At 40.1% G+C, this 13,929-nt stretch overlaps 2 protein-coding genes across 3 annotated transcripts; both read left to right on the forward strand.

Moving 5' to 3' along the window:
- Positions 1-423: 423 nt before the first annotated feature.
- Positions 424-7,804, forward strand: LOC135468935 (purpurin-like). Of its 2 annotated transcripts, XM_064747424.1 has the most exons (6): positions 428-739; positions 2,918-3,051; positions 3,547-3,653; positions 4,543-4,773; positions 6,753-6,800; positions 7,124-7,804. In XM_064747424.1, the coding sequence occupies exons 1-6, from the start codon at positions 626-628 to the stop codon at positions 7,168-7,170; spliced, it is 681 nt and encodes a 226-aa protein (XP_064603494.1). In that variant the 5' UTR covers positions 428-625; the 3' UTR covers positions 7,171-7,804. The 2 variants fall into 2 exon arrangements, with proteins under 2 accessions (XP_064603495.1, XP_064603494.1); XM_064747425.1 differs by lacking the exon at positions 6,753-6,800 and having other exon boundaries at positions 424-739.
- Positions 7,805-9,743: 1,939 nt separating this feature from the next.
- On the forward strand, positions 9,744-13,705 carry LOC135469210 (retinol-binding protein 4-like). The gene is made up of 5 exons (XM_064747766.1): positions 9,744-9,876; positions 11,648-11,784; positions 12,316-12,413; positions 13,049-13,279; positions 13,548-13,705. The coding sequence occupies exons 1-5, from the start codon at positions 9,757-9,759 to the stop codon at positions 13,592-13,594; spliced, it is 633 nt and encodes a 210-aa protein (XP_064603836.1). The 5' UTR covers positions 9,744-9,756; the 3' UTR covers positions 13,595-13,705.
- The last annotated feature ends 224 nt before the right edge of the window (positions 13,706-13,929 follow it).

A 13,929-nucleotide genomic window follows, 5' to 3' on the forward strand; every position in this document is an offset into this window, starting at 1 on the left:
AGAATCCATAAAAAAGGCAAAACCTGCTTCGAGTAAACAGAATTCGGCATATGATCTGTAACATTTAATTACATATAGTTCATATTTGTTTTCGGTGAAAAAAAGACATGCATAAAATGATATCTAGTGTAGATTAAAAATGCTATTAGAAATTCGGCGTGGTTCATCAAACATAGAGCCTTGACAATTTCGTCGTTGGCAGAGTTGATACTCCCGCACTGTAAGTGGAGGACTCATCCAAAAGGGTGGCGGTATATAGGTCTATACAATTCTGGATACAATTGTGAAACGCTAGAATACATACGTACTTAACCTTAAATTACTCAGCCATTTCACATGTCGACATGGTGAAAATGACATATTTCTTGTTTACAAATGATCTCGAAGAAGGTGAGTGGAGAATGTGGCCTTCAGTTTTCCACCGAAATATTTTGAAGACCAAAACTGACAAATTTACATGTTACACTCAGAATTCTTTTCTTTTAAATAGGGCGCTTATACCATACTTAAGGGGGATTTGTTGAATATTTATAATCTGGTATGGTGTTATGTTCTTGCACTTCACCTCAGGGGTGGAACTTTTTGTGTGACTAACCACAAGTGAAGCGACCATCTTGAAGTCAACATGGCGGTCTTACTAATCCGTGTGATCTTCATCGTAAGTTTGACAAGGTTTACTTACGCTCAGAGTTGTCTGGTGAAAGATGCCCAAGTAAAGGGGGACCTGGATTTGGAAAGGGTAAGTATTCCGTGAATGTGATATCGAATGGACATCGATATCGCTCAACACCTCCCGACTTGAGAAAGGTGTCATAGCTCAAATTAAGGATGGTCATACCCCACATGACGATCTCTGTTGTACCGATTTATATTTGTAACATGTAAACCATATCGTTAATGTTGATTTAACTGTAATGGAGAGGGACGGTCGCTGTGAGTTGAAGTCCAGCTCATGCTGGTTTCCTTTCCGGACTTACGTGGGAAGGTCAGGGTTTTGACGCTGCCCTGCCCGGTTTCCTCCCACCATAGTGCTGGCCGCCGTCGTATAAGTGAAATATGCTTGGTTAATGAAACCCGAATCAAATAAATAAATGAAGGATATCTGTCTGTCTGTCTGCCTGTTTGTCTATCGATCCGACCGTCTTCCGTTTTCTCCAGATTCGTTCATCAGATCGACTCGATACATGCAGATGTATTGCCGGGGACACAAAGATGTGCATTTGCTGAGTTTTCTTTTGTTGTTGTTGTTGTTGTTTTTTTCAGCTCTCCTGCATATGTAAAATATATACTTTTTAGAGCTGTTCGTATAGTAGGCCTACTGCACAAAAAAACATCCGCGAAGCAGTACAGTGGATGAGAAACACAGCTTTAGCACCACTTAGCCTCCTGGTAATGCGGGAACACGTTTACCAAGCCACTGAGCTCTCTTTCCGATCGTCCTTAGTGTCACTTCTTCTAACCGTCGGTACCAATGGCACATTCATGGATTGTGTATTTCTGTCATATAAGATGAGATTATTGTTCGGTTTACTTAATAATGAATGTATATAATATAGGGTGTTTTTCGTACTGACTTAATAGCGAAGATTATGAATAGCTGTTTTGTGTACACGAGAATGCGCCTCTTTGCACCTGGGTGGTATCATCAATGCAGGTCAGAATCTTATATTGTAGTGTTTGCGAGGAATATATTACATCGGGTATTACAAAAGCAGTATATACGCTCTTGGATAAAAAGATATCTTATGTTATGGAACTTTTTAAGTAGCTCAAGTTGAATAAACACAGAGAACAAATGTTTCTCCCATTACCGGCCATATTAAAAAAATTGTTTCATTTTTTACACGAGATTGTCTATTTACGATTGTTTTTCTAACCATGCTACTTTTACTGCTGTGTTTGTTTTTTCTTTTTTTTTTCTTTTTTTCTTTTGTTTTGTTTTTTTTTTTGTCTTTTGTTTGTTTTTTTGTCTGTTTTTTTGTTTTTTTTTGGCTATGCTATAACGCTGCGAATGCGATATACATATATATATATATATGTATATAGACAGCGAGTCATAGCGAGGCATCGAGATAGCGTGGTAGCAAGGCAGCTAGGTAGCGTGGTAGCAAGGCAACGAGATAGCGTGGTAGCGAGGTAGCGTGGTAGCAAGGGATCGAAGTAGCGTGGTAGCAAAGGCAGCGAGATAGCGTGGTAGCAAGGCAGCGAGGTAACTGAACGGCTTTTGGATTCTCTTAAACACAACCATAAATAAGCATCTGTACAAAATCGGCGAGACATAATCGTCCACATTATTGCTACTTCACAACGTGATCCTACACTGTACCATTGTACCTCTGTCATTTCAAAGCTTGTGTCCCACAACACTAAACTGAGTTAAATATTAGCGCCATTGTAGAGTCACGTTAAACATATAGAGGCGGGCGTAGGTGGGTGTTGAGGTCACGTTCTAGATAAGTTTGTTGATGTTATTGTGAAGTCTTAAATAATTTGCAATAAAATATGCCAGGCTCAAACCCTAAGCACTCACTCATCGTACCTACCTTTGCCAGCAACTGTGAGGTGCGCCTAAAGCGGCGTCACTAAGTCTTATCACTACCTGACACCTTGTGTCCTCTCGCCACATATTTCAAACTTTCATCAATAACTCTCATACCTGCAGAAACTTAAGACAATTTCCATTATTTTTATACCAAGCATAGAACTGTACACCAAATATGGCACCGAAACAAGACTTTAAACCCTGGTATACACAGTTTTACATTCGTAAGTCAGGGCTATTATCATTCCAAATCAACGCTAGCTGGATTGGAACACAAGCTGTTACTGCAGAGTTTGAGGTCTCAAGCCATGCCTTGCGCCACTGAAAAGCTCTCTGTTCATACCGAATTTAGTGTGGTGATGCATCTTGTTTCAGATGGAGGGCCGATGGTTTGAGCTGAAATGGCGCTCCTATTCCTTCGTACCGGAAGAATTCCGTTTCCGTGATTACGAGCACAGATACAAGTATGCTAAGAATACCGGGAACATGATTGTGACTGGTCAAGGGAGGTAAGCATACATCTGTGACACCTGTGTCAGTTCATTTATTTATTTATTTGATTTTTCTTTGGCACCATACGTAAGATTTTTTCACTTATTAAAGTACCTATAGAGTGATGATAGGTATCATAATAAATATAAATATTGTGCAATGATGCGCAGAAAGCAGATTCTAAGTAGTAGAAGACACATTTTTGTGGTGTATATGCTTCCGTATAGATTTAAACGAGGTAACAGACGGGGAACTTTGAGGAATCGTAATTGAAATAAATTGAAGGTGAAATCGGGATTAAAACAAGAAAAGCAGTTAGGAATAGGTGAGAATCCGGAAAAGGGTTTGAATAGGTCTTATAATAACTAACCTGGGTAGTGAGATGGGAATTCTCAAATAGTGCACTATATATAAAGAAAGGCTTCCCTTCATTGAATAGGGAGAGTTTGTTTGGCAAATATATGTTATTTAAAATATTTATTTATTATTTACATAATGCACATTTTTGACAGGCCCACTCCCCAGGCTGAGTGTTTTACATACTCGGGCTTTCTGGACAGTACCTCGACACCAGGAAAATTGGTCTACACCAGGCCTAACAGTGTCTTCAATGACGACGGTGGGCCTTAGTTGCGGGCAGTGTACTGAAGCGTGCTCTGGGAGCGGTTGTTCAAATTTATTTATTTATTTATTTATTTATTTGATAGGTGTTTTACGCCGTACTCAAGAATATTTCACGTATACGACAGCGGCCAGCATTATGGTGGGTGAAAACCGGGCAGAGCCCGGGGGAAACCCACTACCATCCGCAGGCTGCTGACAGACCTTCCCACTTGAGCTGGACTTGAACTCATAGCGACCATATTGGTGAGAGACTCGTGGGTCATTACGCTGCGGTAGCGCGCTAACCAACTGAGCCACGGAGGCCCCGGTTGTTCAAAAGTGTATTAAAAGTTAAACCAGGCTTGAATCATAACCCCAGTCTTGGTATACAAAAACAATTGGGCTTTAGACGGGACAAAAGTTCATACAGGGCTTAACTGCTTGTACACTTTTGGAGAAACTGAAACATGGATAGGACGTGTAATTAAACTTAGTAATGACCGACGCGTAACAAAATCTAACATGCTTTCATTTATTTCGTAGTTTTGTCACTTAAGTGCTTTAGTGCAATTACAGCAAGGTAATTCGAAGCTTTTGAAGGCCCAAAAGAAAAATACCACACTCCAAAACCTGAGACTCTCCTAGAGCGCGAATCCCCGCCACAACCAGGTGTAATACAAAGGGAGATTACTCTACATTGCTGGCGGAAATAGTTCAAAATGTCGAGCCGGAGTTAATAGTTTTGTGTTTGGCACAAGGGTTTTAAAGGTGTGTAGAAACTCCCATTCATATCCGTCCGCAAATTGTCCAGTAAAGCTGATGAAAGACAGACAGGCGAACAAACAAACTCTGGCAAAACCACCACAACCTTCTGGTAACGAACCGATGTTCCTTTTGTTTCTCAGGTACTGTGAGCTCAGACTATTGGATCGTGGACACAGATTACGTGAACTACGCTCTCAGCTACGGCTGCAGGGAGATTCTGACCAACGGAACGTGTCACCCGGAAAAGGTCGAGTCCTGGCTCTGGGGTCGTAACCCATCGTTACCAGATCACCTGACATATCACGTGGAAAACTTGATGAAAGAGCTGTGTCTGGATCCAGACTCTTATATGGATACACCTCACGGTCACGGTAAGATATCTGCCTTACTTTATAACATTGCTGTATGAACTTACACTGTTCTGTGTTTAATAGTAACCGATGCTGTCGCACCCAAAACTCCAGGTACCAGGCACCCATATGAAACATAGTCTCCAAATCAGTCCCTCTTGCAAGTGAAATGTGTTTGTTCTGATTTTATTAATGCAGTAAAGAAAACAGACCCTTTTACTTGTATATGATATAAAGGTTTCCAAACCATCAAATACATAGTCGTGGCCGAGGTGGTTAGCACATCAGTGCCGCGCAATGACCCAGGAGCCTCTCACCAACACGTTCGCTGTGAGTTCAAGTCCAGCTTATGCAGGCTTCCTCTCCGGCCGTACGTGGGAAGGTCTGCCAACAATCTGCGGATGGTCATGGGTTTCATCCAGGCTCTGTGCGGTCTCCTCTTACCATAATGCTGGTAAATATATAGTCCAGTAGGAACGAGTGTTACTTCTAAGATATTGATAAAATATACAGAAAAACTTTCTGTATATTTTCCGAATCAGAAAAGGCTTTCCGAATCAGAAAGTTTCAAGATTTCCTCTTCCATTGAGCCAATCTGCAAAGTTCTCTTTCGTTTGGGAGTCGGTTGCCTGGGCGATAAATATAAGCGTCATGTCCGACATTCGTATACCATTCGTAGTCCGTAAAGGGCGTTCCAAGTCGATAATCGCAAGATCCAGTTCCAAAACAACGTTTAACACGAGTTCCAAAGACAAAGGTATGTAAGAAATTATACAAACAGGAAATAAAGCCGGTAACACACAAGAATCGCACGAATTCCATATCAAAGTTCAAATTCGTAGTCAAAGATATCCCGTTGAAGCCTGTGTTTGACATCGTTCCCATGTAATTGCATATAGACAAGATGATGTTTTTTCATGACTGAGACAATATAGGTCAAATATCGTATAGTGAAACATGTGATGGAACTCTTTCCATCGACAACCAGATGCCTTCTCTTTGATCAGACAATATAAGTCATATCGTGTGGTGCAGCCTGTGATGGAATTCTTGGAATTTAATTCCAACCACTTCCTTGTCTTTTGGGGGATACCATAGCCATGATATGGGCCAAATACCTTGCAGGAAAACTTATGCTAGAATTCCTTCCAAATTCCATCGACAAGGTGATACATTTTCGGGCTTTCGATGTCTCTGAGGATGTAAGATAAATGCCTTAAGCTTGAAGGGAAATCTTTGGTAGAATTCTTTCATAATACCATCGCAATATGATATTTTTTCGGGGTTTGGATGGCTCTGAGGATATAGGATAAATGCCTTGCAGAAAAATCTGTAGTAGAATTCTTTCATAATTCCATCGGCAAAATGATATATTTTCCGGGTCTCGATGGCTATGAGAGTATAGGAGAAATACCTTGGAGGGAAATATGTGTTTGAATTTTTTTCCTAATTCCATCGACAAAATGGATTCCATTGTGTTTCCAGGGCTATGAGGATCAGTTTCCCTTGCTCGACATCGGACCTGCTTGATTTCTTCTGAAATATTTATCAGCTTACTCAGTGATTCAGATATTTATTTGTCGATATGCTTTGGGTTTTACGTCGTAAAAATATTTATATTTTTATATTTTTATAAATATGATTTTACTGTATAACCACATAGTCCGCATGGAATTTCAGTCAGTTGTATATAGATCGTGTACCTGTATGGGACGCTATATGACGACTGATGATTTATTTATTTTATTTATTTATTTGATTGGTGTTTTACGCCGTACTCAAGAATATTTCACTTATACGACGGCGGCCAACATTATGGTAGGTGGAAACAGGGCAGAGCCTGGGGGAAACCCACGACCATCCACAGGTTGCTGACAGACCTTCCCACGTACGGCCGAAGAGGAAGCCAGCATGAGCTGGACTTGAACTCACAGCGACCGCATTGGTGAGAGACTCCTGGGTCATCACGACGACTGATGATATTTGTGTTTCCATTTCAGCTTGTTCCGAATATACCGTCAGTAGCTCCGTGGACAATGCCCCGATAGGTAATTATCTTGTTGCCGTATATTGTTACATGATTTTGTTCAGACACGGTGTTTGCCTCGAGGCTCTGTCCAGTTCCCCCTTTCGTACAGCCTGAATATCGTCTTGTCATGCAGTAAAATATTAGGAAATACGGCAGTGATCGTCTTATGTATGGGAAGTTAACTTATCTTTTTAACTGTCTCTTAACTGGATTTCAGGGCATCATTATACGTCTCCTTATTCAGTTCAGATGTTGTTAGTGGTAAACGTAACAACCTTGTACACGTCCTCCCTCCAAGACTGTTCCCAGCAAACAAATGTGTTTTGTGTTTTCTCCCCACAGGTTACGTTCTGTTGATGATGTTACTGGGACTGTGGGTTGCTATTTGAGTCGAGGGTACATACACAAAGCGTGTGGCTGTACTCTACACGTTGCGCCTTGTGTCAACTCTAAAGTGTATAGCATGAACGCTGTTGGAGAGTAAACTATCTCACTATGTCCCTTAACCACTAATGCTAGAACCAACATGCAATAATGTTTCATAAGACTTATTACTCTGATGTGAATTTCCATTTTTAATCAGAATGTTTGATTTATACTGACAAAGATGGACAGCATTGTATACAGTACGATGTTTGTGAGCATCTGTAGGCCTATATACATGGATATAGTTTTTACTTTGTACCTATTTTCTTCCTTTTTAAACGAGATATGGCACATAGTAAATAATGAACAAACGTTTGTTAGCTGCGTGACACAACCGAAGGTATGATAAGTTTTGGCATAAGCCATTTTTCGTATATATATTGTGGAAAATGCCGGTTTAGGTTTAAAAGTGCGAGTAACAGTATACAGTGTTATGTTACCTTATTTTAGGCTTACCACGAACACTTCGTGTTAAATGATCAGTATCGTTTAACTTATTAATATCTACACAGGTTAATGCATACAGGTTAACGTATGCATTTAAAAATAAGCGCGTCTTTCACATGTATTGCATGCAATAAACTGATTTCAAATACATTCAGTTGTTTTATAGTAATACTTTTTGGGGCCTCTGTGTTCTTGTAGTTGGCGTGCTAGAGCAGGACAATGACCCAGGGAGCCTCTCATCAGTACTCTCCAGATCATGTTCCCTCCCTCTGCCGTCGTACCGGGAGGTTTAGATGGTCGTGAGTTTCCCCCTCACTTTCCGGTTTCATGGGTAATGTTGGCCGCTGTCGTCTAAGTGAAATATTCCTGAGTGCGGCGTAAAGCATCAAATAAATATTATCGTCTCATACAGGTATGCAAGATATATACAACTTCCATGCATCATTGCGGACTATGTGATTATATAGTGAAATATAAATAAATAAATAAATAAATAAATAAATAAATAAAAAAATAAATAATAAATAAATAAATAAATAAAAAAATAAATAAATAAAAAAATAAATAATACTTTGTTGCACTAGGATTTCTGCTAACATTTCATGCTATAACGTATGGACAATAAGCAGGTCGCTATGTCGCTGAGTCTATATATTGTTTCATGTCATTTATTGAACTGATTTATTGATTTGAATGATCGATATTTTCATGAGCATAAAGAAAGCACAGGACTTGGTACATTTGTGCCTGTCCCCAACTGAGAATGGTTTATTGGAGATAAAACCAGGGTGAAGGGAGACAACTATAGACCCACAGAGCGACAAACAACTACAGATTGCATGTAGACAAATGTGAGGATTTAACGGAAGCGTGTGGAACACTCGTGCTGCGCGAGACCTTGCGATTATTTGATTACATGAAAGATTTCGATGTGACTATTCCAACAAAACTGTGAAAAACAGAAATTCCAGGCCCATCTAAAAATAATAAGCCTCTCGTTCTCAGCCAAAATTATACACACCACATGTTGAAATACTGGGTTTAGGGGCACTTCCCCTTCGGATATCGTATACGCCCACAGTTCTCTTTTATTTTATATATGCTGATGGACGGAAAGCTACGGAGGGAAATCGGCTGATATCGGACGGACCCAGTCCAACCCAAATCAGGCAATATGGCAATATTGCTCCTTTCAGTTGGAGAGTATAGGGTACGTGGGAAGGAAGATAATAGAACTGTATGTAAATTGTGTTGAAATACCGATAGCTTCGTTGAATATTGCCGTTTTTGTTGAAAGTAAACACTTACTTTCTGTAGTGGATAAACAAGGATGCGTGGTCGAACAACTGTAATTATTCCTCAGTTATGCAAGCTTTCACTTATAGCTTTCTGTCCATCAACATAGCCTATGTAAAGTTAGAGACCTAAACAGCTCCGTATCTGTGTGACTCTTAGCGTCGCCTTTAATTATTAAATAGCGGCTCACAGGAACAAGTATTGTGTAAGCGGAGGGTCAAAAATTAATACTGTCAACACAAAAAAACATGCCAAGGTTAACCTACTAACGACTGCCCCACTCTAGGCCACCAGTGGTGACCTTCATTGTCTATAAAACGTGCGATTCTAGTTTGAAATGTAGTTAAATGTATCACGTATGTAACTGCTACCGAATGAAAGCTGAATTATTAATGAGCGAGATGACGAAAATTTTTGTGTCAGGCGCATGTGATGTATAGCCGGCCTTTCGTTCGACGCCCTGTGCACTTTCATTTGTATCAAGTATGTCATGAGTGAGAATTGGCCAGAATTCGCCAAAGGTTGCTTGGTTGCGCTTCACGAATAGGAAAAGGGGAAAAAAGACGAAGAATCAACAATAATACTTTCACTTCCATGCATTACCTGTAAAGTAAACTGAACACAAAATACAGTAGGAGGCGTCTTCTGGACAATATTGTCAAACGTGGAACGAAAATATGGCGAAGTTTCTTGGTTAACATCCGGCTAACAACTTAGCCGGTGCATTTATCTGTTGTACATCTCCGCGAGTAGTTCGGTTTGACCTTGTCAGGGTTCCGGATATTCGCTTGCGAACGTGTATAACAATGGCTCGGATGGTCGATGTTCGCTTCCTGTGCTTCATAAGTTTGCCTTGGATGACACTCGGTGCTCTGGACTGCAGAGTGAACAGTTTCAAAGTCAAGTCCGATTTAGATCCTAAACAGGTATTAGTATGTGGGAATCGTTTTCCAGTTCCAAAATATAAATGTAACTGAAGATATATGTATGTGTATCTGGTGTCCTTTTTGTACTTGGTACAGATATCGCAAGAATTTATGCCATGCTTTATATGTAGTTCGTGATAAAGGACACATTTTCCTTTGGCCTAGTGCTGTTAACATGTTGTTATTCTGGCCTTCTGTATAATTGTAGTTACAGTTATCTCAGTCAGATTCTCCCTTATGTCAGTGCTTGCTTGATTTTGATTCCTGGCATTACGAATTATATCCTACATTTCAAGCTCTGCACTACATAGTATAATCTGGAAAGTGCGTACAAACTACACCCCACACACTGCAACGTACATATAAGGTACACGCCACACAGTGTACGGTAGTCTATATACTTAATATGAGCCACACGGGAGTTTTATGAAGTGCAAATATAATAATACGTTGCTTACCAAATCCAGAAACATATTTACTAGATTTAGCACAAACGCTAATATACAAGACACATATCCCTAACAGAGACAGTCACTGGCGCACGCCTTTGTTCAAAGAAGCTCTTTCGATAAAAACAAGGCCCCACCGCTGAAGTTACTGTTCGTCCTTGTATGTATATTTCTTGCTTTACTTGTTTTCTCTTAATTGTAAGCACAGTTCAGTGTGCATAAATAAGTTCACCGTAAGATTAGTTTTCTCATGCCTCGATAATGGCATTGAACTACAGGGCATGATTACCTCACTATTGCATACTAGACTCGCACAGTGCAAGTATATGCTACATGCCATCATGTGCATCGGTTTCACGATATAGTGTCTTTGGTACAATAAATGTTAGCAGGCATTAAAAAGGACATCGCTCAAGTTGATTCCAAATAAAAATTTTAGCAAATTTTTTTATTTGTTTTTTGATGGTTTCTTGAAAACTTAGCGAAAAATATCCTTCAACTGCGCTAAAGAACGACGTTAAACCCCAAGCACTCACTCAACTGCGCTAAAGTTTGTGAAGAGGAAGAGATATTACATCAAAGATCAAAAACTGTCAACAGTTTTGTATCAGTCGTACAGGAGGAAAAGTGAAAATATCCTTTTGGCATGTAGACGAAAAAGAAAAAAAAAATAATTATACACAAAAATATACAGCATGTCAAAGTGGTAGCTAGAGAAGTTCGACCATGCAGGACCATATACCAGATCTGGGCAAAAACATTCGGATCATGATTTGCACCAATATAACAACATGATTTCTTCAGTCTTCGAGTCACACCTAAGATTTTAAAAGGGGAAGTTGAAACTTCCTCGCTTGGCGTTCAGCATGAAGATGAAAGTGCAACGACTGATTGACCCGTATCAGTGTTATGGCTCGGGCGAGGCGCCTTACTTGCCTTCGGTAAGCCGTCTCAGTGAAGCAGCACTAGATAAAAGAACGGTGGAAATCCGTCCTGCAACAAGAAGGCACATTACATGCACTCTAAGGATTTCTTCGCACGAGGTTAAACCCCAAGCACTCACTCACTCAATAAATAGCTCCAAGTTAGCTAACAGGATTCAACACATATTGAATTATATTTTGTTATAATTTTCATTGGTGTTTAACGTTGTACATAGATTTTACCGGATTGACATTGGTAAACCACCAACCTTTGACAAAAAAGTGACGTTCATAATTTGAGATCCCATTTTTTTCACATTGCCGTATTCAGAAATAGTACCACCTGTCCTGCCTTTGTCACACTGTACACATAAACACACATTCGCTTCTCTGCTATAGCTCGTGGGGAGATGGTATGAGGTAAAGTGGATCGCCCAGTCGTTCGTCCCAGTCAAGGATCGCTACCGTGACTATGAACACAGGTACTCCATGGAGCCCGGGAATGGCGACGTGCTGACAGTTCATGGACAGGGGAGGTAACTCTTTAATATTCCAATATAACAAAGGTTGACCTTCCCTGGAGCGACTGCTGCCATATACGCAGAATATTCTTGAGTAAGGTTTTGAAGTTTAGTGCAAATCAAGAAAGTTAGCATAGTTTTCGACGTTATTGTGACATTTGTCTCCCTGTAGCAAGGTGGTGTCAACGTTGCCATACTTATGACGCTGCCCGCACTATATCTCTATGCTGAAGACACCACTGATATCTATTATGAATTAGTTGAGAAGAATTACATCGCTTAAGCCTGCTTTGAAAAGTACATTTTCCGATAAAAACTTTAACCAAGTGAGTCTAGTGAGTTTATGTAGATCTGAGATACGTTTCGTTCTTCCCATTCGCTTAATTTTAGCATAAAAACAAAGTCACGTATTTAGAAATGGCCCTTGACAAAATTCGTATGCTGTCCGAGTCATTGCACCCGCTAAGTAGTTTCGTTCTCACCAAACACTTTTATTTAGGCTAAAAATAGTGTTTTATATGTGTATATACGTTTGGTTTGTTCTAGGTCTACGATTGACGCCGACTGCTTTTACTATAACGGTACTCTGCGGCCCACTAGCGTCCCCGGCAAGTTGGTGTACTCTCGGCCTGGAGGACATAACGGTAATGGCGGCCATTAATTATTTCTTAGAGCCGCATGAACCGGGAATGGGGGAGCGGGAAGCATGATGGAGAGACATAATATAGATCGAGATCCAGATATCTGTATAATTATACGTGGATCGTCTGCAGATATTGCCAACAACATACTGACAGAAACGTTCGTTTATTATTAAGCTTTACAGTAAACATGGGTATAAGAACAAAAATCAATTTATTCATTGATGTACATCGTGTAATTTGAAAATTATTATTTACACGGATGAAAATAACCGAAAAAGTAGTATCTGTATCTAAATCCACTTAACCTAGGTCTAGGAGTTGTGTAAGCATCCATGTTTATTACATCGTTATGGCTCTTTTATAAATAGTTGTTATCAAAGCACCTCTGAGGTACCTTGGGTTGCATGCCATGCTTAGAGTAACGAATGTATTCCCTGCATGACTTAACACTTCTCTCTTACATGTTGCCAACTATATTTACTAGTTATGTACCGGTAATTGTCTCTTACATTTTGTCTTGGGCTCTGGTGGCTTTCATCGACGTGGATCGCCCTATCGTGGTTTAAGAGAAGCAGATCTGACGCTTAGATTCTATCGGTAACCAGCGCTTATCATAGCTCTTCTGCCTTATTCAGATGTTATCAGTACAGATTATTGGATTGTTGATACCGATTACACCAACTACGCCGTCTCTTACGGTTGTCGCAAAATTCGAATTGATGGCACGTGCGACCCGGAAGCAATAGAGTCCTGGGTTTGGGGTCGTCGACCGGTGTTAACGTCGCCCCAGCTTAGTACGATCAGTGGGGTTTTAAAAACTCTTTGTGTCAACTCCAACCAGTATCTAGATACTCCACAAGGAAGAGGTGAGCTGTGCTTATTCATCGAGTTGCTTAATTAAAATTGAGTACATGGGCCAATTTCAGAAAACTTTGTACACGCATTTTCCAAAAATGACGTATACATTTTGCAGAGAAAAATCTCCGTTTGGCAGAAATTGCGTAAGAGTAGCCCTACTTTCGTAAATTTGATGGTCTAGATTACGGAATCATTATGATATGAGAGGGTGTAGAATTAGTTGTTAGCTTTTTTAAGAATTTCTGTATTTACGGCTTCCTGACCCATGTCTTTCAGAATGTCCACCACGACCAGATGTCGGCAATGTGAAACCAGTCGGTTAACATTCGAGAAATTGACTGTAGACGGGAATTTTAAAGGACCTCTTTAATCACGGCCAAGAGTTTTCTTGCATTTCTGACAATCAGAAACCATGTGGATAGATGCTCTGTTGGCACACTGTGTTCAATAAAATTATTGCTGTTTAAGTCCTGTATCAGCTTCAGAATTTTGTAATATTTCCCCCGTATCTATTAAGGCATTGAGAGAATGTAATCGAAATGATTCTATTTCCCAGGGACTTCTTGCTACGGTACCCTAATGAACGACGCTATATTGTTCAAGGGAATTAACTCTACCATGCAGTAGTATAACAGTTTTGTCCCTTAGTTTGTAAACA

The sequence above is a fragment of the Liolophura sinensis genome, chromosome 6 (genome assembly GCF_032854445.1).
Source record: "Liolophura sinensis isolate JHLJ2023 chromosome 6, CUHK_Ljap_v2, whole genome shotgun sequence".
In the NCBI taxonomy this organism is placed as follows: domain Eukaryota; kingdom Metazoa; phylum Mollusca; class Polyplacophora; order Chitonida; family Chitonidae; genus Liolophura; species Liolophura sinensis.